The sequence below is a fragment of the Phodopus roborovskii genome, unplaced genomic scaffold (genome assembly GCF_943737965.1).
Source record: "Phodopus roborovskii unplaced genomic scaffold, PHOROB, whole genome shotgun sequence".
In the NCBI taxonomy this organism is placed as follows: domain Eukaryota; kingdom Metazoa; phylum Chordata; class Mammalia; order Rodentia; family Cricetidae; genus Phodopus; species Phodopus roborovskii.
Genome location: NW_026126558.1, coordinates 22,610,164 through 22,637,823, shown reverse-complemented (window position 1 = coordinate 22,637,823; position 27,660 = coordinate 22,610,164). Strand labels below are relative to the sequence as shown.

Genomic DNA, 27,660 nt, shown 5'->3' with positions numbered 1-27,660 from the left:
TTTACCTGGTGAGGCCCTACAGGAAGCTGCCCAGGCTTAGTTAAGGTTACATTGTGGTTTCATACAGATGGCTTTTTCTTCCCGACTTTGGTCTTAGGCTATTTCCTTGAGTTATGTTTGGTTTTCCTTTCTTAGCAAATGTGAGGGGGAAAAATTGACAATCCTGATGGGGATATAGGGCCTCGGATAGTACTTGCCTACCATATGCAAAACTTTGGGTTTCATCCCTATTTCCTCAAACAAGAGAGAAAAAGAAAGACAGGAAGACAAAGACAGAAAGAAAACTTTATAAGCTTGATTTTTTTCCCCCCTCCTTCACCCTCTACCTTTATTTGACGGGATTTTTTTTTTTTTTTTTTGACCAAATGTATATACCAGTTATGTAACTGATCTTGGAATATCTTGATAGAGGAAATTTCCTGACTTTTGTGCATTCTTGCTGTAATATTTAGTTAGAATGTGGAGATTTTCTACAACAGTTATATATATGATGCTCTTAGGACCTGGGAGTAATATCTGCCTACTGACTTGAGGTGATCATGGTAGTTTCCTGACACCAAATTTGGGCTGATCGTGTCTGTCATACCCTCAGAGTTCATTTGAGGGCTGCCTTTATTAAACATGTAAAATTGAGATTTTACAGGAGAAAATATCATCCTAATGCTTTCTGTTATTTTTTTTTCTTTGATAAAGTAACTAAGAACTTTTTCTTTGTTACAGTGATTGAATGGCCAAAACAGAGAAGTGGAATTAACCCTTACTGAAAGCATTTTTTGCTTCTTGGTACTTGACTCATTTGTGGTGAAACAATTTGAAGTTTGACAGGTGATTATTACCACTCTGTTTGTTTGTCTTTCCTTTCTTCCTTCCATCTATATTTATAAAAAGGAATCTGTAGTTATTTGCATACTTTGTGACTATGATGCTAGTAAAAAGGATTAAGAGGACAGCCTGGTCTATGGAGAGTTCCAGGACAGCCAGGACTACACAAACACTGTCTCAAAAAACCAAAACAAAACAAACAAAAATCATAGTGTCATGAAATTTGTTTTGTAAATGAATTTTTTTATATGTTTTTAATTTTTTTTTCAAGACTGGGTTTCAGTGTAGCTTAGGCTGGCCTCAAACTCTTTGTAGATGGGGATGATTTTTAGCCTCTCAAGTGCTGTGATTATAGGCCTGAGCTACAATGCTTACCTCTATTTTATGTTGTTGTTTTTGTTTTGTTTTGTTTTTGTGTTGTATTTTGTTTTGTTTTGAGACAGGGTTTCTCTGTGTAGCCTTGGCTGTGATAGAACTCACTGTGTAGAACAAGCTGGCCTCAGACTCACAGAGATCTGCTTGCGTCCAACTCCTAAGTGCTGGGATAAAAGGCATGGGCCACCATTCCTTGCAGAAGTAAGAATATTTTAGCCATTGTGATTGGGTGGTAAATTGTGTCTCAATTATTTGATATTCTCCATAAGATGGTAAACATAATTTTGTTATGTGATAAAAAGATACAGTAAATATATCTACAACTTTCTTTATGATTTCATTCTGATATTGATTTACTTTTTTTCTTAAAAATTGAATATGATAGTTTCCTTGTTCAATTTTTATGAAAAACTTTTAGGGGTCTGTAGAATCCTGGAAGATATGATGAGATCCCACTTGTAACTGCTGTTTTTTTCTTCTTTTTCTTATCAGGGCTGAGGATTGAACCCAGGGTCTCAAGCCTCAACCCTGCTAAATATGCACTCTATCCATTGAGTAACACTTTTAGCCCCTGGGATGTGTCTTTCCAAATAGGGTGTGACATTGTGTTTTCAAGATAGGATATCTTGGGGATAAATTGAATGATTCATAGAAATTGTTTTCAACAATGATTTTAGAGATGTCAGCATGTTAGAGATTGAGACTGGTAACTATGTATGACTTAACACTGATTTAATTTAACTATTATATAAGAATTGAAGGCAGTCAACTCTGATAGGTGATTTGGTAGAATTTTGATAACCCACTTCTAATACCAGGCTTAAGGTGGGCCCCTTAAGCTAGCAGTTTTCATACCATTGTTTCAGAGGGTCTGCAGATCCTCTGGTATAGACAATGCCTCTCTTATAGGTATCTCTAGTACTATGGGACTGATTAAATGCAAATGAATTTAAACCTTTACTGTAGTTAATATAACTTTTTTGGACTTATATTCCTTCATCAGCCTTTACCTGAAAAACAAGCACAATGACAAAAGAATGTCTAGAGGTCTAAATACTGTGTTCTAGGACAGCTTGGCTTCTGGTTCAGAGTGAGACATTGTCTCAAAATGAAAAACCAACCCATATATATCTGTTTATGTGTGTGTGTGTGTTTTTTTTTTTAACAGCTTTTAACAAAAGCATCTTTTTGCTTTGTTTTACTTATGTATACTTTTTAAATTCTTTTTTTTTTTTTTAATGTGTGCATGAGTGTGGGCACATTAGAGACAGCCATGGAATGCATGTGGAGGTCAGAGGACAACTTTAGGGAGTTGGTTCTCACCTTCCAGCTTGTTGAGGCAAAATCTCTTGCTGTAAGCATACTCCAGGCTATCTGGCCTACAAGCTTCCTGCTGGTTTGCCTATCTCAGCCTTCCATCTGGCCATCGAGTGCTGGGATTACAGCTATGCATCTGGCTTTTTCATGGGTTCAGGAGATTGAACTTGGTTATCAGGCTTGTGCAAGTGTTGTTTACTGACTGAGCTTTTTTTTTTTTTTTGGAGACATGGTCTCTCTATGTAGTTAAGGGTATCCTTTAGTTTGTTATCTTCCTAACTTAGTCTCCCTAGTATTTAGAAATATAGGTATAAACAACCATACTAAATTCCCAGCTTTCTTTTTTTATGCTTATGTTTGTTATTTTCCTTTTTTAAATATAATTTATTTAACACTATTTTATGTGCATTGGTGTGAAGGTGTTAGTTCTCCTGGAACTGAAGTTACAGACAGTTGTGAACTGTTGAACCCAAGTCCTCTGGAAGAACAACCAGTGCTCTTAACCAGTGAGCCATCTTTCCAGCTCCTTTTTTCTTTCTTTTGTGAAACAGACTTTTGTAGAGCCTAGGAGTCTAGTGTAGCCTAGGCTGGCCTTGAACTCTGATATATATATGAAGATAAACTATTTTGATCCTTTTGCCTTCACTTTTTGAGCACTGAGATATAGGTGTGGGCTTCTGTACTGGGTTTATGCTGTACTGGAGAGCAAACCTAGGGCTTTGTGCCTACCAGGCAAATACCCTATCTGTTTGGGTCTTTTGTTCTTTTTCTCAGTAACTTAGTTTATGTCTTTATAGTTAAAGTGATTTCCTATAGTATACATACTGGGATTTGCTTTGTAGTCAGTCTAACAGTTAACAGTATCTTTACTTGGTGTGTTTATATCATTTATATTAAATGTAGTTATATAACTTGATTAAAACCTGTTATTTCAGATAGACATGCATACCAATAGTCTCAGTACTCAGGACTCCTGTAGAGGCAGGAAGATTGCTGCAAGTTTGAGGCTAGCCTGATATATAGACATATGTCATCACACCCAGCTAGCTCTCTACAGCTGGCCCATTTTTTATACCTCTTTAATTTTTTTTTAATTGTTGCCTTAATTTTATAGTGTAAATCTTTTACTGGTCTCTAGGGGATAAGGCCATAATTATACGTCTGGCATGCTCTCTACCACTGAGCTATACTTTACCCTCATGAGTCTTTAATTATAGTCTACTCTTAAATAATATATTCCTTCACTAAAATGTATTTTATACATCACTTTATATAGTATTTTTCCCAGTTTGCTTCCTATTCTTTATGATAGTATTATCAGGTGTTTTTTTTTCCTTTGTGCCATAACAGGCTTCATTTATAGTCTAAATAAAAGTAAAATAGTCTCCCTCCCCCTACTTACTGAAGATCATTTGAATACTGATTGTCCTATAGCTTTTATATGTTTTGCCCTGTTTTATTTTTTCTCTTCTGACTCATAGTTTTCTACATTTGTTCCTCTTACTTTTGAATATTTTCATTAGAGCCTTTAATATATTAACCAAAGTATGAATGTATGTATGTATGTATATATATAGTTTGTTTGTTTTAAGACAGGGTTTCTCTGTGACTTTGGATGCTGTGCTGGAACTAGCTCTTGTAGACCAGGCTGGCCTCGAACTCACAGAAATCTGCCTGCCTCTGCCTCCCGAGTGCTGGGATTATAGGTGGTGCACCACCACCACCAGGCTCCACAGTTAATGCTCTGCAATGACCCAACCACTGAACTATACGCCCAGACTCATTGTAGTTATTATATGTTTTGCTTTTTGTGTGTACGTATATGTATTTTTGTGGAAGTCAGTTATTACCTTGTGTTTTTTTTTTTTTTTTTTTTTTTTTTTTAAGAAAGAGTCTGTGTAAATACTGCTACTGATACTGGTACTCACAGAGATCCTCCTGCTTCTGCCTCCTAAATGCCGGGATAAAGACATGTGCTACTAGCCATTGTGTCTGAGCACTTTGTTTTTGAGGAAGTGTCTCATGATTATATAGGAAGCACTGAGCTGTGTAAGGAGTAAGGTTTTTCTGCCCGCCACCTAGTCTTGTCCCGCTGCCGCGCCAGCCCCAAATAATACACAGAGTCTCTGTATTTGATATAATTCTGTTGGCCAGTTACTTGTTTCTTATTGGCTAGCTTTGTCTTAACTATTAACCCATTTCTATTAATCTAGTATTTCCACGTGGTCTTCTCTTACCGGGGAGCCTGCCGGCATTCTGCTTTCTCCAGACTCTCCATCTTGACCCCTCCCCACTACTTCCTCTTTCCTCCTTGTCTCCTAGTCCCTCCTATCTTCCTTTCCTATTGGCCAACAGTGCTTTATTCATTAACCAGTATGAGAAACATATACAGAATGACATCTCCCATTAGAGCTGTCCCCTCACCCACCATCCCTTGACTTTTTTGTTCTTTTGTTCTTGCTCTTTTTTTTTTTTTTTTGTGATGAGGTATTGCTGTATTACACAGACTAGTCTTGAACTTTTGGGCTTAAGTGATCCTCCTGTCTTGGGCCTCTAAGTAGCCAGGACCACAAGCAACTGATTGCATCTGTCCACCCCCACTCTCCCCATTATAGTATTTTAAACAGTCTATTTGATGTTTCTAATATCTGGATTCTCTCCAAATCTGGTCATGTTGATTATCTTGCTTCTTGATAGTTGGTTGTTTTTTTTGCTTTCTTTTTTTCTTTCCTTACTTATACTTTTTTGCTAGTGATTGCCATAGTTTGTAGAATATGAGAAATTTGAGTTATAATTTTTTGTTTTTGTTTCTTTTTTTTTTTTTCCTTTTTCTTTTTCTTTTTTTTTTTTTTTTGAGACAGGGTTTCTCTGTAGCTTTGGAAGCTGTCCTGGTGGCACTCACTCTGTAGATCAGGCTGGCCTCAAACTCACATAGATTCCCCTGTTTCTGCCTCCCAAGTGCTGGAATTAAAGATGTACACTAACACTTCCAAACGAGGTATATAATTTTTATTCTGAAAGAGGTATGACTCTTTTGCAGGATTCTTGGTAGAAGAGTTTGAAACAATTAAATATAAGAATTGCGTTGAGGTTTTGTTGTTACTATGGTGCTGTAGGTAACCTTACCTCTGGTGTTTCTTTGTGCTTGGGGTGGGTTTGCTTTTCTATAGAGAAGACTTTTTCTCAGTTTTACTCTCAGCTTCTGCCCTTCTAGATGTATAGTTTGCTATACTCTGGGTGTCATATTGTTCTTTCTTTTTTCTGGATGCAAACTCCTAGTGGGGAGCGGGGAGGTCCTCTTTTTGTCCTGGCTCAGCCTCAGTTTCCTTGTGTCTGGGTGGGATTGATCTTTCTGGGTTATTTTGCCTGGCACAGAGGTTATACTTCTTTAGTGGTTTTAACCAGAATTTCCTGTCCCTTTCTCAGACACAAAAGGGTTTTTTTTTTTTTTTTTTTTTTTTGTGTTACTTTTTTCTCTTTTGGTTTTTTGAGACTACAAATCTGGCCCAACTTTATCATCATCGCCTCTCCATCTTCAAATTTTCTTTTTTTCTTTTTTTTGTTTTTTCCAGACAGGGTTTCTCTGTGTAACAGAGACAGCTCTGGCTGTCCTGGAACTACTCTGTAGACCAGGCTGGAATTCACAGAGATCTGCCTGTGTTCCCAAGTGCTGGGTTTAAAGGCATGAGCCACTACTTTCCGGCTCATCTTCAAGAATTTTTTATTGGGCTGGAGAAATGGCTCTGCTGTTAAAGAGTACTGGTTGCTTTTCCAGTCCTGAGTTCAATTCCTAGCAACCACAAACCATCTGTAATGTGATCTGGTGCCCTTTTCTGGCTTGCAGGCATACATGCAGGAGAATACTGTATTCATAATAAATAAATACTTAATTTAAAAAATTATTATGTTTATATATATTTGTGTGTGTGCATGAATGCATGTGTGTAAAGGTCAGAGACAATTTGTGGTAGGTGGTTCTCTCTACCATGTAGGGGTGTGGGACACAAAATCAGGTCATCAGCAAAAATGTCTTTAACCATTGACCATCTCTCTGGCCAAGCCTTTACATTTTATTGAAGAGTTTTATATTGTGTAGTATAATACTCAGAGAAAGTCAGTGAGGCTTTTGGAGAGAACACCTGAAGGTCACAGAATGTTGAGCTACAGGTAGCTGGTGAGTTCTTGTCTCTGACTATGGGATTTCTGATCTTAATTCTTTCTTATTTCCATGCAGCCATATCACTGTTGTTCTGAGGACATGATCCATGCCCTTTCTCATTGCTGTGTCTTTACATACAGTCCTAGCCGTTGAGGTGCTTGGCAGGTTTCTAGAAGAAAGTGAAGTGTAAGTTAAGAGTTAGAGGAAAAGTAAGGAATGGCCTTGGGGTTTTGCAGCCAAGCAAGCGAGGAATTTATCCATTTGTCCTCAGGGAATTTGGTGTAGTTATTTCACAATTTTGTTCTTGGGTTACAAAAGATAGCGGTTTTAATTACCTTAGCTAAGGACAGGCTCATAATGATAATTGCATTTGGTTATTGAGTGAAGAAAAGAGCTTCTTAGCTGGGGCATTGGTGGCTCACGCCTTTAATCACAACACTTGGGAGGCAGAGGCAGGTGGATCTCTGTGAGTTGGAGGCCAGCCTGGTCTACAGAGTGAGCTCCAGGAAAGTCTCCAAAGCTACAGGGAAACCTGTAAGGAGTATGGTTTTTCCTCCTGTCGCTGGTCTTGTCCCGCTGCCTCTCCAGCCCCAAATAACGCACAGAGACTCTGTATTTGATATAATGCTGTTGGCCAGTTACTAGTTTCTTATCGGCTAGCTCTGTCTTAAGTATTAACCCAGATTTCTACTAATCTATGTATTTCCATGTGGTCTCCTCTTACCCTCGGAGAGCAGGCTGGCGTTAGCTCCCTCCAGACTTTCCATCTTGACTCCTCTTCACTACTTCCTCTTTCCTCCTATCTTCCTTTCCTATTGGCCAACAGTGCTTTATTCATTAACCAGTATGAGAAACATATGTACATAATGGCATCTCCCATCAGAAACCCTGCCTTAAAAAAAAAAAAATCTTATCTGTGAAAGAGAGGAGCAGTCCCTATTCAGCTGCTGGGACAGTGATTCTAGGCAAGAGGTGTTCTGGGGCTGTGAATGATTGTAACTTATTCTTCCAGAATAAACCACTGGGGAGTTTGTCTAGTGTATCAGATACATTGAATAAAGCCACATAAGGCACACTAGTGCCAAGTTGTACAAAAGGGATACCTGATAACCTTCACTCAGTCCTAAGTTCTGATGGAAAAGAGGAGGCTGGAGTAGCCTCTAGGGCCAGGCTTTTCTGCCTATTTGTATGTTGATTATCTAAACCCTGAAGGTCTCTTTGTACCTCACCCATACATGAATGTGGGCTCCTAGCTGTTTACTGGATTTGTTCCCAGGGAAACCTGGACTCACTTGACAGACATGTGAAGCAAATATGCTTCCACATGCTTGCATAGGGAAACCTGCATAGAGCTTAGTGCCAAGAATGAAAGGTGTTCTGAAAGTCTGATCTTATTAAGTAGAGGTAGGCTAGCTCTGCTCTTCTCATGCCCTGGACAAGCTTTTTAACTTGGGCTTAGGTCCAGGCGCTTAGAGTGGATTGGGACAAGTAAACAAGAGTTTTGGGTGGGGTCTGTGGAGGTATGCGTTTTCCCTGTTTCCTTGAGAAGCTTTCACACTTAAATGACCTTGGTTACTTTGCTTTAGCCCTATGAAGCCATGCTCTGTTTAGACAATTTTATTTTTATTCTATCCTCCAGCCCCACACTTTTTTGGGGGTGGGGGCAGGGTCTCACTATGTAGTCAGTGCTGACTTGGAACCTTTGATCCCTCTGCTTCAACTTCCCAAGTGCTGGAATTATAGGTGCATGCCACTGCCACTCTGCCTAGCTTTATGTCTTTGTTGAGAGGAGAGGATTTTAGAAAGCTGAAGTGTTGATTCCATTTTTTTTTAAAACTTTTATTTTCTCATACATTACATTGACTGTAGTTTCTTCTCCCTCTACTCTACCCATTCCCTCTCCCCCAGATTAACTCCTTTTGTTTTCCTTTAAAAAAGGTGGGGGGATGGGGGTGAGCGGTAGGCCTCCCAGGGATATCCACTGAACATGGCTTAACAAGATACAATAAGACTGGGCACAAACCCTTGTATCACAGTTAAACATGACAACCCAGTAGGAGGAAAATGGTCCCAAGAGCAGGCAAAAGAGTCAGAGACAACCCCTACTCCCATTGTTGGCAGTTCCACAAGACCACGCTACACAATCATAACATGCAGGGGGACCTAACTCAGACCCATACAGGGTCCTTGCTTGTCACTTCAGTTTCTGTGACTTCCCTATGGGCCCTGCTTATGTGGCCCAGTGTTCTAGTGGGGCCCTATAGTCCTTCCTCCTTACACATGATACTTGGATATGTGTTTCCATAAAGGTCTCTGCAATGATGTTATACTTTTTTTTTTTTTTTTTTTTTTTTGAGACAGGGTTTCTCTGTGTAGTTCTGGCTGTCCTGCAATTTACTCTGTAGATCAGGCTGGACTCAAAACTCAGAGATCTGTTTGCCTCTGCCACCCTGGTGCTGGGATTAAAGTTTTGAATCACTATATGGAACTCAGAATTTTCCTGCCTCAATCTTCTGAATGTTGGGATTACATTTGTGTGCCACCACACAAAGCTGTATTAGTGATAGTATACTCTTCCTTAGCATCTTCTTAACCCTTCCTTTTATGTAACAGCAGATCTTTTCACATGTGGTTGAATGCCTGTAGAAGTCCCTGTTTATGGGGCTCAGTGGTTAAGAGCACCAGCTGCTCTTCCAAAGGACCCCGGTTCAATTCCCATAACCCACATGGTAGTTCACAATTGTCTGTAACTCTAGTTCCAGGAGAATCTGGTCTGGCATCCTTACACAGACATAAACTCAGGCAAAACCTCAGTGTACATTAAAAGAAAAAGAAGAAAACCCTGTTTACATAGAGCTAAGTGACCGGATTGTCTGGTATAGTCTTTCTAGTCTTTCACTATGGTCTCAGTCTTTCAGGCTAGTGAGTGCAATGCATCTGCTATGGGGACTGTTTTTCTGAGTGATAGGTTTGTGTTTTAAGCTGATGAATGGAGCAAGAAGCTGGATGTGGTAGCACATGCCTTAATTCTAGCACTTAGTTTAAGGTCAGCTTGATGATTTACATAGTGAGTTTCAGGACAGCCAAGGCTAAATAGGCAGACCTTGTCTCAAACAAACGAACAAATAGAATTTAGCAAAACTAGGAGAATCTACTGTGGATAAATACAGTTTTGCTGGCCTCTTTGCTCAGTAAGACAGATCCCTTGTTGAAGGTTGTCCTTAGGTTGGGACTGAATGCTTATGTAGTCTTTTTTAGGAGCATTGGATATTGCCTGCCTCCAGTTGCCTGTGTCTTAAATTGAAACTGAGACAGGCCTATTGTGTGTGTTGCATGCTCTACCTAAGCAGGTGGTGGGCAGGGAAATCTGTCTGACTGGCAGATATTAATTAAACTAGAGTCACACTAGCTCCTGCCCTAGACTTGACACACTTGTTTTCTTTGCCAGGCCACAGTAAACACGGGTGTACAGGAACCAGTTACCATGGAAGCCAGGGAACTTGGAAGTCCCACACCCACCTACCATCTTCTCCCCAAGGCCAACCAACACACTGTAAAAGAAGATGCCAGCTCACCATCTCAGGGGTCTCCAGAAACTATGCAGCTGAAGAAGGAGATCTCTTTGCTGAACGGGGTCAGCCTGGTGGTGGGCAACATGATTGGCTCAGGGATCTTCGTCTCACCCAAGGGTGTTTTAAAATATACTGCCTCCTATGGGTTGTCACTAATTGTGTGGGCCATTGGTGGGCTCTTCTCTGTTGTGGGTGCCCTTTGTTATGCAGAACTGGGAACTACTATTACCAAGTCAGGGGCCAGCTATGCTTACATTCTAGAGGCCTTTGGGGGCTTCATTGCCTTTATCCGTCTGTGGGTCTCACTTCTAATTGTTGAGCCCACCAGTCAGGCCATCATCGCCATCACCTTCGCCAACTACATCATCAAGCCCTCCTTCCCCACTTGTGATCCTCCATATGTGGCCTGCCGTCTCCTTGCTGCTGCCTGCATATGTAAGTATGGGGGTAGAGCGTGGGGCATATGTGGGTGTGGGTGCTATATTACTTGGATGGTTACTATACCTACATGTTATATTTTGCTCTTTGGGGAGGAGGGAAGGTGTGAAGTATCATACCTTTTGAAAAAATGATTTCATCCCTTATTTGTTTCTGAGAGAGAGATAAGTAAGCATAAAGGGTGGGAATGGGAGAAGTTTGAATCTGTTCATGGGTTCCTCTTATTCTTAGGTGTCCCATATTTCTGTTCTTTGCTCTATGTGATAGTTTGATACATGTCTAGTATTTGTCTTACCAACTTTTTTTTTTTCTCTTTTTTTTAATTTTTGGAGGTCAGGTGTTTTGAATGATGTCAACATCCTTATTTGTAACTTATCTCAGGGAACAAGTCAGAGCTAAGGCCTTGTAGCTTTTTGTTGGAAATTAGTTTAATGACATCAATGAGGAAATAGGCTTCTCTAGAGGATGGGGCCCCAGGTCCCACAGGACACCCTCTTTCCTGTCACTGCTACTCTTTGTGGTCTGTTCTAAGCAGCAGGCACCAATACCAAATGGCCTTTTCCCATTGGTGTTTCAGATTTCTTTACACTGACTTTGTAAACAAGCTCTGCTTGCTGCCCCTGAGGGGAAGATAGCTTCCATCCTGCATTTAGGTTTAGACAACAACCTCTCATTTAGGTGAGAGATTCCAGGAGATCCCTGTTTTCTTTTCTTTAGGGGCAGAGTAAAGGATATAGAGTGTGAAAGCATGGAAATGAGAGAAGACTGCTATGAATTTACTCAGGCTTGCTAGAGCTAGTGTTTCCGATAGCACAGAATCTTGTGTTTCTTAGCACTGTGCGACCAGAAGTACTTAATCATATTCTGTTCTTTATCTCTGCTTGGAAAAACTTTGGCTGTATATATAGTTTATTGGCAATTTAAAAAATAGATCAATAATACCTTGGCGTTAGCAAAGAGTTAGCAAAAAGAAAGAAAAGAAAGTGCTGTGCCTCCTGACTTTAAGGGCTTTGTTAAGGGCAAATAATTAAGGCCATCTCCTCATATCCCTTGAAATGGGGGGTATTCCTGGGAGGAGGGACAAAGGTGGGATTCAGCTGTATGTCCTTTTTCTCTTTTCAGCTCTATATCTAATAGGCTTTCACCACAGTTTCTGGACTTGCTGAGATCTTTAAAGACCAAAATTTTAGGCAGATGTAGTGGTGCACACCTTTAATCTTAGTGCTTTGAAGGCAGAGGCAGTCATATTCTGTGAGTTGAGGCTAGCCTGGTCTACATAGTGAGTTCCTGGCCAGTCAAGGCTTCATAGTGAAACCCTGTCTCAAAGCAATCAGACAAACAAAACAAAAAACCAGACAGTAATTTTATGAAGCAAGCTTGGTGGTTCACATCTATAATCCCCTTACTTGGGAAGTAGATGCAAAATAATTACCAAGTCCAACTTGGGTTACATGTCAAGTACCAGACCAGCCAGGGTTACCTAGTGAAACCCTGTCTCAAGCAAATAACAACAAAAATCAGGACTGGTTAGATATCTCAGCAGGTAAAAAGCACTTAACTGCCAAGGTTGACAACCTGAATTCTATCCCTGAGACTCACAGCTGTGCTCAGTCCTCCATAAGTGAAAGCACACACACACACACACACACACACACACAAATGTAAAAGTCATTTTAGAACACTTGTATATTTCTTGACATTGTGTTATACAAAGGAAATTCTTATAAGGGAATGGCCAGCTGTAGAATTATTCATTTTTTTTTTTTTTTTTGTTTTGCATTTGTGTTCCTATCTGAGCATCTGATTGTGCCTGTGCATTGGTTTTTAAATGTTTTATGTGTATGGGTGTTTTGTCTGCATGTATATCTATGTACCATGTGTGTGGTACCCTTAAAGAGCAGAAGAAATGTTGGATCCCCTGGAACTGCAGCTACTGATGGTTGTGAGTGCCATATGGGTTCTGGGCATTGAATCTGGGTCCTCTGGAAGAGCAGCCACTGATCTTAACCACTGAACCATCCCTCCAGCTCCATGTTTTTGTTTTTTAAGATTTATTTTTATCTTATGTATGTGAGTGTTTGCCAGGGTATATGTCATACCATACATCATGCATGTGTACCTGGTACCCTCAGAACTGAAGGCAGGATCTTCCAGAACTGTACTTACAGGTGGTTGTAAGCCTTCATGTTTGTGCTGGGAACCAAACCTGACTACTGCAAGAGGAACAAGTATTCCTAAAAGCTATGCCATTTCTTTAGTCCCTATAATTTTTGATACATAGATTATTTTCATTTCCTAGTCCTCCACCTCCTGTTAGGATTCTTCCCATGTTTTCTTGGACTTAAAAAGCCCATCCTCATACCAAGAATTTATCTTTTGATTGTAGGAGTGGAGTCGCCTCTTTGAAATATAGACCATGGGGTTTCTGGTCCTTTTTTACTTACAGTATATTTTCCCCAGATTTCTTAGGACTAGTATTATGAGCCCCCTTTCCCAGAAACTCAGGCATTTCCAGAATTCAAATCTGAGGGCAAGAATTTGTTAGAAATAAGGCCATATTGTAAAACCATGTTGCATTTTAACCAATGAGGCTTTGGGATTTCCTTATTTCCTTTCTTCAAACTTAGATCATAGACTCAGACTTTAAACAGAGCTTGAAGGTGGTAGAAGGGGGACTATTAGGAATGACACTGAGAGCAACATGAACTCAGGGGACATATGAGGTGGAAATTAAAGCTCTTCACTGGATCCTGCATGATGCTTTAGATAGGTTGGAGAATGATGTTTGGAAATTAAGACATAAAAAGGTCTACCTTGTTGGTTGGAAATTGAGACGTTAGAGGAGCCTACCTTGTTTGGGAGATTGAACAAAAAATTTCTAGCCAGAGGCTAGAGAGATGGCTCAGCCATTAAGAACATTTAGTGCTTACTGTTTGTTCTTCCAGAGGACCTGAGTTCAGTTTTCTCAATAATTCCAACTCCAAGGGTAACCAGTGCCTCTTGCCTCCATGGTTACCCACATTCAAGCAAATATAACTTACATATAGGCACACACATGCATAATTAAAAATAATAAAGATAAGTATTTTTAAATTTTATTTACTTTTCAGACAGGGTCTCACTGTGTAACTCTGACAGCTCTAGAACTCATTATGTAGATCACATGGGCCTTGAACTAGTAACTCAAAGAGATCTGCCTGTCTCTGCCTTCCAGTGTAGGGATTAAAATCATGTACAACTACACTAGCTTTAGGTCTTTTTTTTTTTTTCTTTAAAGGAAGTTATACCTATGCCAGGCTAGATGAAGTTTCATTCTAGAATATAGGATTCCATATGTTCAGTTGTGGGACAGAGACTATAAGATGGTTGCTCAATGGCCAGGCTTGGCCCACAGATAGTTTTATTAGACCTGCCTAGTTTTTAATTAATTTAATTATACATTCATTTATTTCTTACTCTGTAGACCAGAGTCGCCTGGAACTTGGTAAATAATCCATGTTTACTGAGTGCTGAGATTGTAGGCCACCATGCTTGTCTTAATTTTTTATTTATAAATTAAGAGGCTCATCTGGGATGGGGAGTAGTGGGGGGTACACACCTTTAATCCCAGGATCTGAGGGGGAAAGGGCAGAGACAATGGGATCTCTTGAGTTGAAGGCTAGCCTAGTCTACAAAGTTGCAGGACAGCTGGGACTACACAAAGAAAAATGATTAAAAAATAATGAGTAAATAGGTTTACAATTCCAGTCTCTGGTCAATGGGTTACAAGTGTAATGCCTTTCTTGCCAGTTCAGTCCCAAGATAGCACAGGATTTCACATGGCAAGAGACATGGAGTACACATGTGACTCTAATTTTTTTTTTTTAGTTTTTCTGAGACAGGGTTTTGCTATAAAGCTCTGCCTTTCCCCATTGTTTAATAGTATATAAAGTGTATGTTAGTACAAAATAGTGAGTTTCACTACGTTTTCATACATGTATGTAATGTACTTGAATCATATATTCTACTATAGTCCTCTTTCTAGTCTCCTTCCCATTCACAGTGTTTTAAATAATTTGAATCAATTGTCAGCAGTTGACAAGTTAGAATTTAGACTGGTGTGGTAACATTCCTGTAATCTCAGCATTTGAGATGCTAAGGAAGGAGGACTGCTTTGAGTTAAAGGCCAGTCTGAGCTACATAGCAAAATCGTGTCTCTAACACAATAAACAGAAAACACAATACAAAAAAATTAGAGCATGTACTTTCTCTTGAAAATTCCAGCGTTCTGGCAAATTTGAACCCAAATTCCTGCCCCTAGCTGTCCTGGAACTTCATTTTGTAGACCAGGCTGGCCTTAAACCCACAGAGATCTGCCTGCCTCTGCCTCCCAAGCGCTGGGATTAAAGGCATGCACCCATCAATGCCTGGCATATTACTTTAAAAAAAAATAATAATTTATTTTATGTGCATTGGTATGAATGTGTCAGATCCCTTGAAATCAGAGTTATAGAGACAGTTTTAAACTATTGGGGCTTGAACCCAGGTCCTTTGGAAGAACACTCAGTGCTCTTAACTGCTGAGCCATCTCTCCAGCCCCCTTATTATTTTATTTACTTTTTTAAAGTTTTGTTTGCCTTTGTGTGAGTGCCACATGTATGCAGAGCCCACAGAGGCCAGAAGAGGGTGTTGGGTCCCCTGGAGCCAGTGGTACAAGCATTTGTAAGCTGCTCACCGTGTATGCTGAGAACCAAACTTGATTTTTCTGGATTGGCAGCAAGCCCTACTGTGCCATCTCTCTAGCCCTCACATTTGTATTGTTTTGTTGACCCCTGAAGGTATGACCCCTGAACGTGTTGCTGCTCTAGCCACTGCCTTCCATCTTCATTCCACTGCATTCTCATGTTACAATTGGTGGTGGTGGATTTCAGGCTATCTTACTTATTATCCTAAAGTATAGTTCTCAGTGGGAGGTTAGTTTGGTTCAAAGGTGTCATTTGGTAGTATCTGGAGACATTTTGGGGATACAATTATTGGGAAGCAGTGCTTCTGTTATTGATAGAGGCAAGGAGTGATGCTGAACATCCTGCCAAACAAGATATAATCTTACTGGTCTAAAATGTCAATAGTGCTGCAGATAGGAAACTATCATAAAGGTCTATCATGGAAATATGATTAAAAGAGGGAAGGCTTGAAGGTTTGAGTTGTAGCATTGTAGTCTGAGTACCTGGCTTCCAGACTCAGTCTGGATGGCTGGATTGTGCTGGGTGATCTTGGAAGCATAAGGAGTGTGGGTCTATGGTGAAATTTGTTTACAAATTAGAAGCAGGCAAGTAGTCAAGGGATTTGGCTTCTGCTTGGTAGATTGTGTTCTTTGGCAGGATTAAAACATGAGGCAAGCCTGGGGCCAGTCTCTGAGGATATACTCACTCTGGGATTCCTGTGCTTGGTTCTCAGAGAGTAGGGAGCATTCTTTAAATTTTGTGCACTTGAGGGTTACTTCATCCTACTGGCCTGATGTCTCTGGCAAGTGTGTTGTGGCTCATTAACTGCTTTCATTGAGCAAGAAGCATATGTGAATAAAAGTAATAGATTGCACTATAGAAAAGGCTTCTTCCCCTCCAGCTCAGTAGTCTTTTTGTCAGTCAGCTTTCCTGACCAGGTGCTTTCAGCTGGCCTTGAGAATGGGCCCTTCAGGGACTTACTGAGGCATGCCTTCACTCATCCTATTAATACAATCATCGACTCTCTACTGCAGAAAGGATAGTACCTGCAGGAAGGCTGCAGAAGAGTAGAGGGATAGAGAGGAGGAACAAGACTGAGACGAGTCCCTGGCACTTGGGTTGAGGGGTGTGAAGTATACTTGGACTCCAGCTAGGCTTTTGTGTCTCTTCTGTGGTGTCCAGTTTTTGGTCTCTCCCTTGTTCCCTTTTGTTTGCCTCTACCTCATTTTTGTCTCTATCTTTTTCTCTCAATTTCTGTGCATTTCCTTGTATTTCTGTCTTTTTCTCACAAGTTCATGCCTTTTTTCTTCTAATTTTGTACTCCTGTTTCCTTCCTCTGCCGTGGTTTCTGTTCTGCTGTTAGTTCAGGGCTTCTATGGTCTTTGATTTGGTGTAGTTCTAGACTCTTAGAGTACTTTGTTGCATTAGACTCATTCTTTTGGTATTCTGGGAGGGATAACTTTTTAGCCCATTGTTTTACACCTCTGATAGGAGAAAGAGAACAAGTCCTAAGAAGGAGATGGACATGCTTATATATATATATATATATATAAGCATATAAAATATGCTTATTTTATCGGTGCCTGTGGTTTACTGGTGGCTGTTAACTACATATGCTAGCTGATCCAGATTTAGCCAAAGAGAGAACTTTGGTCAGCAGTTGATCCCCATGAAGGTTTTTAGGCAGCACACATTCCTTTGGGGTATCCCCAATTCCATATAATTGCTTCATTATGTGTCCACTTTAAATGACTGACTGGTGAGTACCTGTACTATTTGGCAACACTTTTTACCCCCTTGACACAGGGTTTCTCTGGATAGCCCTGGTTGTCCCTGGAACTCACTCTGTAGTCCATCCTGACCTCAAACTCATCGATCCGCCTGGCTATGACTTCTGAGTACTGGGATTAAAGGTGTGTGCCACCACACCCAGCTATTTTTTTTTAATATTTATTTCAATTTTATGTTTATAAGTGTTTGCTAGCACAGAAGAGGACATCAGTTCTCTTAGAACTAAGCTAAGCTGGTTGTGAGTCACCATGCGGGTACAGGGACTTGAACCCAAATCCTCCAGAAGAGCAGTTAGTGCTCTTAACTGCTGAACCAACTCTTCATTCCTATTTGGTAGCATATTAAGTGAAGCTCTTAAAACACCATGGAGGCTATTCTGTCACATATGGTCATTTCCTTCCTCCCTCCCCCTCCCCCTTCTCCCTCCCTCTCTCCCTCCCTTCCTTCCTAGGTTTCTCTGTGTAACATTCCTGGATATCCTAGAACTTGCTTTGTAGACCAGGCTGGCCTTGAACCCAGATATCTGCCTCCCGAATGCTGGGATTAAAGGTGTGAGCAACCACTGCCTGGCTTCATTTGGTCATTTTTACAACTGGCCCTGGACACTGTTCTTTTGAGTGGAGACTTGCCCCAGGGAACTAGTTGTTACCTTGCCTCCAACCAGAGTTCATTAGTTCCCCTCTTTGCTGGATTATGAGCTTTAGACACACTATAAACTGTGCACTATGAGAGATTGTGGTCTTTCAGAAACAAGACTGAAATACCATAGGTGTTGGGAGCAGTCTTTGCTGTGGGGCTGCAATCGGAGCCAGCTGAGCAGCCCCAAGTCCATATCTGAGTTGGGGAGTGTGGATGAAGGAAAGGCTAACTATAGACAATAAAGAAAAGACAGAGAGACAGAATAAAGGTCAGGAGGGCAGATCAGTCAATACTGAAATGCCACGAGTTTATTTTTCACCACTCTTTTTATATGCCTTATGCAAAAAGATGAACACAGTTTCATGTATATGGAACAGACTTTTCTTCCTTTCTCATTTTAAGGGTTCAGTAACCACACCTTAGCTCCAACTTCTCCTTCCCTAGCCTTGAGGTCAGGCTCAAATTCAGGTCTGTTGTTATTTAGACTAAGATGGCTGAAACATCCTTCTGTAGCTACACCTTTGACCTTTAGGTCTTGTGACTTGATAATGCCAAGATGGAGTACAGCCATCTTTATGGGCACCCAGACATAGGGAATCAGATGTTCCCAGAACTGTAGTATTTGATACTAAACTATTGTGAAGTAGAAATGTGAAGGTGAGAAGGAACTTGAGCAGAACTCCCAATATATTGGGAAGATTTTCAGAGGGAGTAAGGGCTGAGCTAGACCTTGGAAGTAGATGTCAGTGAAGGGGAAAACCTTTTGTGTGTGTTACTGTCATAAGTAAGGAAGAAGCCACCTAAAGAAATAAACTAGGGAGTGTGTTCAAGTGGTTGGGAGAATGGGCTGTAAGTTTATGAAAGAAAGTATTTAATTGGGAGCTTGTTTACAGTTTCAGAGGACTAGTACATTGCCATCATGGTGTTGGAATGGTAGTTGAGAGCTACATCCTAATCCACAGGCAGAGAAAGATCCTGGACCTGGCATGAGCTTTTGAAACCTCAAAACCCACCCCCCAGTGACGTACTTCCTCCAACAAGGCCACTCTTCTCAATCCTTCTACTACTCAGAAAGTTCTACTCCCTAATGGACTAAGCATTCAAATATATGAGCCTATGGGTGCTGTTTGCATTCAAAGTACCACAAGGTGTATATTTAAGTTTTTTGTCTTGTTTTTGTAAGATTGTGATAATACTTAGAAGTGCCACTATGTTCCTTCTTGTTGTAGAAGCCCTTGGATAATTATTCTGATGTTCTCCCTTAGATCAAAGCTGTTCTTATTTTTCAGAAATAGAGTTCTCTCTGTGGATTAATCCTCAGTCAGCTAGCAGTTCACAGCCATCAGTGATCTACAGGGTTTAGATGTTATTGAGGTATGTGAGAATGGAGCTTAAAGGATAGCTGGGATGCCTTGAGCTCTCAGGAAGGCTCTTTCTCCATGGGATCCATGGACAATTTATAGCAGGTTTGCATTGGAATGGGCGTAGGGAGATCATTTGGACTTGGGAATGCAAACTTAGGAATGATAGCCTCTCTCAGCCTTAGTTTCCTCATATATAAGTGCCAGAGATGTGCACTTATATATGGGGTGGGGGTGGGGGTGGTTTCAGGTCCCAAAGAGGATATGTGGAGTTCGAGTGGAGTTTGGGGGTGGGGGGTGAGGCAGAAGAGATGGTCAAGGTCTGAGGGTGAATCCTGATGGTTACCAGCAGCATTTACTTGAAAAGAGATTACACCTTTTGTTATGTATAGTTGCACATAGTATTAAACGGAGATAAGGGGCAATCTGGGGTGTGGTGGATTGAGATCAAGAGTTAAAAAAATCTATCATTGACCTTGACAGTAGGCACCAGTTAATGGAAGGTCCACAGGTTCCTCTTGTTTGAGATAAGATTGACCATTTTATTAAGCAGGAGCTTTTCCTTAAGCCCCACCTCTAGCTCCCCAGGGAATGGAGACTTATCCAAATGTCTGATCTTGGGAAAAGGACTTCTTCTGGGGAGCAGACACTAAACTACAATTTCGTTCCCCTCATAATACTCCCAAAAGGGAAGGTCTTATGTCTTACTCCTTTTCCATTATACCTTACCATTCTGATTTTTCTGTATTTATTAACTGAACTCTTGCCCTTAATGGCCTCAGGCTCTTAATCTGAATTGTAGGCATTTCATCCTTGGGATAAGGTGTATCTAGTAAATCTCTTAACTTTCCTGTTTTGTGTAATTAGGTGACATGGATTTTTTTTTCCCAAAGAATTATTTTGTTTAAAGAGGATACCATAGTACATATTTTTAAGCCGGGCATTGGTAGCGCATGCCTTTGATTCTAGCAGAGGCAGGCAGATCTCTGAGTTCAAGGCCAGCCTGGTGTACAAAGCTAGTTCCAGGACAGGCTCCAAAGTAATACAGAGAAACCCTGTCTCTACAAACCAAATAAATAAATAAATAAATGAATAAATCAACCAAACAAACAAAAAACATTTTTATGCTTTACCAGACAAAGCCTATCTATACAAAATTTCTCAAAGTGAAAGGCATTAATATTGAGAATCATTTAAAATGAATGTTAAAGGATGCTGGAGAAGTGTGGTCTACAATATTGAAATGCTGAAACTTGGTCAAGCAGCAATGGCCACCATGCAGTCCACATCATGTAAGATGGGGAACAAACATCTATATTTGGAGATTTGTCAGAATTGATAATGAGAATGCCTCTGAAATTGTCAAGTATATAATAGGCATACAGGTGTAAAACATTAGATGATCCATCCAGATGATTCAAATTTACTTTATTTGTGCGTGCACATGCACCTGTGTAAGAGTATGCGAGATCTGGATGGGAAAGGGTGGGTGAAGTGAGGTCATCCATTCTTGGTATTGGGAAACATCTTCAGAAATGGTTCTGGCAGTTGAGAGCATGTATGTGTTCATGCATGCCCTAGTGTCTTTGGATACAGTGTAGGGCATTCATAGGTGCTAAGTTGGCCTGTGGGCTGCTCCTCCTGTTTACCTGTTCTAGTTCTTACTGACCCATTGTTCCACTAATTTAGGCAGGAGGGGGTAGAAAAATACTTTGTATAGAGGGGTTGGGGTCTGTGTGCTCAGCTCAAGCCTGCCAGTGATACTATGGTTTTCCTTTTAGGTCTGCTCACATTTGTGAACTGTGCCTATGTCAAGTGGGGCACACGAGTACAAGACACATTCACGTATGCCAAGGTCGTGGCACTCATTGCCATCATTGTCATGGGATTTGTTAAACTGTGCCAGGGTAAGAGGGGCTGATGTGGGAAGAAGGGTGAATGTCTCTGGGAGCCTCTTTGGCTCCCTGAGGAGGATATGGGGACTTAGCTAGCACATTTTGAATATATTCTAGTGTGGTGTCAGTGAATGTAATCTCTTCTTGGGCTTTGCCAGCTAAGCTGGCTTGGCCAACTGGATGTGTCAAATGTCAGGTTCTCAGGGCTTCTTTAAAAACAGCATTGTGGAAAGCTAGCAAAAGTCCTAGGAGTTGTTGAAATTGGGAGTATAATTGGGTTACTCATAAGCTATTTAGGGGGATAGATTATTGGCTTCTGGTTGTAGTCATACTTACCAAATAGTGAGTGGGAAAACTTCCTGGAGGGGGTAGTCGGGGAAGGGTGATCATTTTGCAGTATTTTATTGTTTATGTGGACTTGAGGAATCTTTAAAAGCCAGCTCTTGACAAAATGTCAGAATGTTGTAGAATGGGCATTGTTTTACCTATATTGGTCTTTCTTTTGTCTTATGTTTTTTCCAGACAGGGCTTCTCTATGTAACAGCCTTGGCTGTTTTGGAACTTGTTCTGTAGACTAGGCTGGCCTTGAACTCAGATCCGATTGTGTCTGCCTCCTGAGTGCTAGCATTAAAGGTGTGCACCATCTTTCTCTCTCTCTCTCTCTTTTTTTTTTTTAATTTTTTTTTACCCCTGTGGGTATAACCAAGATCTTGTGCATACTATGTTAACACTCTACCACTCAGTTACATACCTAGTCCTCGTATTTATTTTATTTGTAAGACATTAAGATAATGTCTTGAAATATATTTTGGGTTGGCCTGTAATTTACCACATAGCCCAGTGGCCTTGGATATTTGATTTCTCTTGCTGCAGCTTTCCAAGTGTTGGGATTACAGGCATGTACTAACTACCACATATTAGCTTTTGAAAACTTTATTCTGGGATCAGAGCAGACTGAGGCTAATGGGTTTCCCCAGGCTGTCCTGAAAGGTACTTATCAAAGGATATCTTTCATACTTAACAGACAATTCCCTATTATACCATTCCTAAACATGGCTATATTTGCAATCACCTGGGGAGCTAAGCCCTTCTTAGGCCTATTGATTTGAAATTGAAAATTATAAAAGTGTGTATGCATGGCCCTGAAGACCAGAGACCCAAGTCTACAGGCATGCTAGACAAGTGCTTCTTTCAGCCCAAAGCTATGCTCTTATGAAGTTCCCTAGGTAATTCTCTGGCAGCTAGCCCAGGAAATTTGTGGACTATAACTGAGTAACTACAGTCAGACATCTAACTAGATGTCCTTGAGATCTCAGTAGTATCTTAGAGTAAAATTGGGCTATTGAGTAATTTTCCCTTGCAGGAAATGGAAATTCCTTAAGGCCTTGGAAGAAGTGTTTCTCAGAGTACAGATAGGAATGAATGTGTTTGTTTTCTTGAGATTAAGGAAACTTAACCTGATGGGGTGGTGAAGTTCAGGGAGTTTCTGATTGTTCTTTTGGTATTAAATGATGTTTTTTTGTTTTTTCTTCCCCTGCCTTGTTTGTTTTTGTGTTTTTCCTCTTTGTTTCATCTTTTTGTTTCTCCCTCTGAATCCTTTATCTTTTCTATATTACTCCCCTGTCTTCCTTTTACCTGGTCTCCCACCCACTTTTGCCCCACAGGACACACTGAGCACTTTCAGGATGCCTTTGAGGGTTCCTCGTGGGATATGGGAAACCTCTCTCTTGCCCTCTACTCTGCCCTCTTCTCTTACTCAGGTTGGGACACCCTTAATTTTGTAACAGAAGAAATCAAAAACCCAGAAAGGTAAAGGCGAGATCACATTCTCCATCTTGGCTGGAACTCCTGCTGATGGTGGGCACAATTGCCCTTTTCTCGTACCTCCTCCCTCTGCCTCTCATCCCCTTTCTTTTCCTGCTCCCTTTCTTCAGTTAGGAGGCATTGGGGGTTAGGATAGGAGTGAGTGACCATGGGAAACCCTTGGCTCTTACCCTTATGTTCCATTGGGGAACATCCAGAGTCCTTCCTATAGGAGGTCTTTAGTGGACAGCAGCAGGCCTACCTGGGGCTGGGGTGGCAGGACTTTGCCATGTGGTAATGAGACTGTGGCCTAAGCTATCTAAGCTGTTTCTAGCCTACCAGGTCCCCAGCCTAGTTTCTAGTTCCCAAAGGATATTGCTCCTGCTTTTATCCCGAGATCATAGATGCAAGAATGTTGTAATGCCACACGTGACTCATTGAACCTAATCTGGTAGGATAAACTAATCATTGCTCCCTTTTCCCCAGTGGAAAGTCCCCAGGAGCATGGGAAACATACCTACCCCAGGGCATGTTGGGGAGAGGAGTCCATCTGAAAGACCTGGCATCAGTGAACTGTTAAAGTTAGGAAATTCCAGTCAGTGCTGGATGAGTTGGTTCTAGGTAGTTCTGTTTCACTTGTCCTGACAGAAATTTGCCATTGGCCATTGGGATTTCAATGCCAATTGTGACACTCATCTACATCCTGACAAATGTGGCCTATTACACAGTGTTGAACATTCAAGATGTCCAGGAGAGTGATGCAGTGGCTGTGGTAAGTCTCTTGGGGGGTCCTCATTTGCTCCTATTCCTCATCTCATGAGGATCACATGGTGCTTAGTCTAGTCTTAGTCTAGTCTTTTTGTGCAGTTGCTCTACTTCTATAGTGTGAGGAATTGGTCTGGATATGGCAAAAGGGTGGAAGTTTAGCAGGGACTGCCTTTGTTCAGAGATCATAGATATAAGGAGGAGGATTACAAAACTCTGTCCTGTATTGAGTGTCCCTTTTTTGCTCTGCCTCCAGACATTTGCTGACCAGACATTTGGCATGTTCAGTTGGACCATCCCCATTGCTGTTGCCCTGTCATGCTTTGGGGGCCTAAATGCATCCATCTTTGCTTCATCAAGGTACTTTGGCTTTTCTGATAATAGATTGTTCTTAGCACCTGCATGGAAGCTCACACCCATATGTAACTCTTGTTACAAGAGCACCGGTGGAAGAGTAGTACATGTTCTTAGTGGGTTCTATCTCTCCAACCCCCATGATGGTTTTTAAAAGAAGGACTGTGCAATCCTAGTTGAAGCAGGAGGATCTCAAGTTTGAATCTAACCAGACCTACATAGGATACTTTATCTTTTAAAAAGGCCATTGTGGTAACTGTAAATTTGTACTGTGGCAGAATAGATGGGAAGTATTGGAATGTCATTAGGTGGTGGAAACACACAGTGTCTGTAGGATGTTGATGAAGTATCTGGTTCAGAATTGGGAGTGTTGGTAGGTGATACTGAGTTTCATTGCTGAGGACCTGAGTGGTTAATGGATAATGGTGGATGATGAGCATTCCTGAATTGTGGTTAGGTGCTAATAGTTGAAGATATTTGTGGGTAGTGTGAGTAATGGACTGGGTATACATGAAGCCTGAGAGCCTGTCCCCTGATTTTTTTTCTGGTACTCTGAGCTTAGTTTGGGGAGTATGACTGAGTAAAAGACTGTTGCTGCTGACATATTTCATACTCTTACAGGTTGTTTTTCGTGGGCTCTCGTGAGGGCCACCTCCCGAACCTTCTGTCCATGATCCATATTGAGCGTTTTACACCTGTGCCTGCTTTATTATTCAATGTAAGCTCTTCTGGGAGAACGTGGGTTTGGGCAGGTTTATGCAGGATTCTTAATTTACACTATAGGCTTTGTTCCAAGATTTGAAGCACAGTTCATTTTCTGTAGTGTTTGGGATGGAACCAGAATCCCATATATAGGACAGGCATTCTACCACTGTCCTATACTCCTAGCCCACTATTTATTCATTTCCCCTGCTTCAGACAAGGCCTTCTTGCATAGCCTAAGCTGTTCTTGAGCTTTAGATCAGTGGTTCTCACAGAAGTTGCCTAAGACCTTTGTACATATTAGATATTTACACTATGATTCATAACAGTAGCAAAATTACAGTAAAGTAGCAACGAAGAAAATATGGTTCTCCACATCCTGGAGAACTTTATGTATTAAAGGGTGATGCAGCATTAACGAGGTTGAGAACCACTGCGTTAGACCTCTTGCCTCAGCCTCCTGTGTATTGCTTTAGAAGGGGCTTTTTTGTTTGCTTTCTATTTCATTTTTTTTCAATCCTGTATTGATGTATTGGGGTGAAAAGACAGGAGGGGAAATTTTTGTTTTTCAAGTTTAAGTAAGTCTGACCTTGTCTTAGGAAGCTAGTCCCAGCCTGGTAATGGTGGCAACACATCTTTAATCCCCGCATCTGGGAGGTAGAGGCAGGTATATGAGTTCGAGGCCAGTCTGGTCTACAAAGCGAGTTCTAGGACAGCCAGGACTGTTACACAGAGAAACCCTGTCTTGAAATAAATTAAAAAAAAAAAAAAAAAAAAAAGGAAAGAAAGCAAACTAGTCTCTGCAATCTTAAACACTAGGATTGAATGAATACAAGACAAGTAGTTATCCCTCTCTAAGAGTAGGTATGAATCCATTTTGCTGATCTCCCTTTCAAAAGCTCCAGGTCACTATGATGGTTCTGGAGGCATGCCTTCCAATTGTTTGCCAAGTAGTTTGGACCCATGCCTAAAGAACTGTAGGTTAAGCTGGACAGTGGTGGCACATGCCTTTATTCCTAGCACTTGGGAGACTGAGGCAGGCAGACTCGGGAGTTTGAGGTCAGCCTGGTCTACAAAGTGATTTCCAGGACAGCCAGAACTGTTACACAGAGAAACCCTGTCTTGAAAAACAAACAAAGGAACTCTAGGTTAACAGTGTAATTCATATGTGGTGTTTTGGAAGGAAGAAGAATGTATCTTGTTAACCAAAGTGCTTGCCAAAAGGTGGGTGCTGAATATAAGTAGAGGTGGAGATGTTGCCTTGAAAGTTAATGGGATAATGAATCTATCTGATGCCAAGGGAGGGTCACTAAAAACCAGAGCTAATGTGGTAAAGCTGTTTCAGATCTGATGGACTGCTAGATGATTGAGTCTCCTGGTATGACTGGAAGTAATGATACTCATTTCTCTTCTCCACCACCTACCCCACAGTGCACCATGGCACTTATCTACCTGGTCGTGAAAGATGTTTTCCTGCTCATCAACTACTTCAGCTTCAGCTACTGGTTTTTTGTGGGCTTATCTGTTGTTGGACAGCTCTACCTTCGTTGGAAAGAGCCTGACTGGCCTAGACCTCTCAAGGTCAGCACCTCCCTTTTTAAAAAGGAAAAAGATAGGACCTCATACTATCCAGATTAGTTTGGAACTGTGTAGCCAAGAAGGGCTTAACATGCACCGCTCATGCATACTGGCATACTAGCAGGACTGGGTTCTCTCTTTAACTGAATTTATTACTTTTTTAAAAAATTTATTTATCTACTTAATGTACATTGGGGTTTTACCTGTGTGTATGTCTATGTGAAAGTGTCAGATCCCCTAGAACTGGAGTTAAAGAGAGCTGTAAACTGCATGTGGGTGCTGGGAATTGAACCCAGATACTTTGGAAAAGCAGTTAGTGCTTTTAACTGCTGAGCCATCTCTACAGCCCCCTTTTTCTGACTTTTTTTAAAAAGAGTTATTGAGGGTCCTAATCTTGATCAGGTTGTGTTCTTTCATCCTACCCTACTAAATCTCACTTACTTATATTTCAGCTGAGCCTCTTTTTTCCCATTGTGTACTGCATATGCTCCTTGTTTTTGGTGGCCGTACCCCTCTTCAGTGACACCATCAATTCCCTCATTGGCATTGGGATTGCCCTCTCTGGGGTCCCTGTCTACTTCATGGGTGTTTACCTGCCAGAGTCCCGGAGGCCACTCTTTATTAGGAATGTTCTGGGTGAGTGTTGCTTTGACTCCTGTTCATTGGCTGTATGCTTATGCTCAAGTTCATGCAGAGGCTACCAACTCCTCCACCTTACTTAATGGCAAGGGGATAAAACCTGGCTGCCCATCATACTTTTTTTGTGTTCTATTCTAGGTGTAAAGCACTATTTGCTTTTTAGTGTTTGGCTTGTTGTTATGGTTTTTTTTTTTTTTTTTTTTTTTTTTTTTTAAACAGATGGAATTTTGTGTAGCTCAGGCTAGTCTTGAACTGTGTAGCTGAGGATGACCCTGACTCCTCATCTTCCTGGCTTTACTTCACAAATGATAGGAATATAGGTGCATACCACCACACCTGGGAAGAAAAGGCTGGGTGTGGAATAGAGAGGCTTGGCATGTGAAGGAACAGGTGGGAAGGAGTCATAGATAAGCTTTTAGCCTTCTACCTTCTAGTATTCAGACTGGAACTGTAACAAAATATGTTTGCTAAATCCTGTGCTTCTTATTTTCCTTTAGCTACGGTCACCAGATTAACCCAGAAGCTTTGTTTTTGCGTCTTGACTGAGCTAGATGTAGATGAAGAGAAAAATGTTGAGAGGAAAGAAAACTGACTAGAAGCCAGAGATGACATTCCCTGAAGCCCGGAGGCTGTGACCACAGCCATCAAAGACCAGTTACCTAACCCTTCTCAATGAAAGGAGCCTCTTGGCCCACATTCTGTAAGGGGGCTCAGGGCCAATGCTCTCTCATTGGTAAGCTATGGAAG

At 41.1% G+C, this 27,660-nt stretch overlaps 1 protein-coding gene across 1 annotated transcript; it reads left to right on the top strand.

Annotated features, from left to right (window-relative positions):
• The first annotated feature begins 716 nt into the window (after positions 1 to 716).
• On the top strand, positions 717 to 27,621 carry Slc7a6 (solute carrier family 7 member 6). Its single transcript, XM_051201869.1, has 10 exons — positions 717 to 825; positions 10,122 to 10,680; positions 20,959 to 21,084; positions 22,737 to 22,881; positions 23,524 to 23,647; positions 23,897 to 24,000; positions 24,616 to 24,712; positions 26,128 to 26,277; positions 26,727 to 26,910; positions 27,411 to 27,621. The coding sequence occupies exons 2-10, from the start codon at positions 10,158 to 10,160 to the stop codon at positions 27,503 to 27,505; spliced, it is 1,548 nt and encodes a 515-aa protein (XP_051057826.1). The 5' UTR covers positions 717 to 825; positions 10,122 to 10,157; the 3' UTR covers positions 27,506 to 27,621.
• Positions 27,622 to 27,660: the final 39 nt, after the last annotated feature.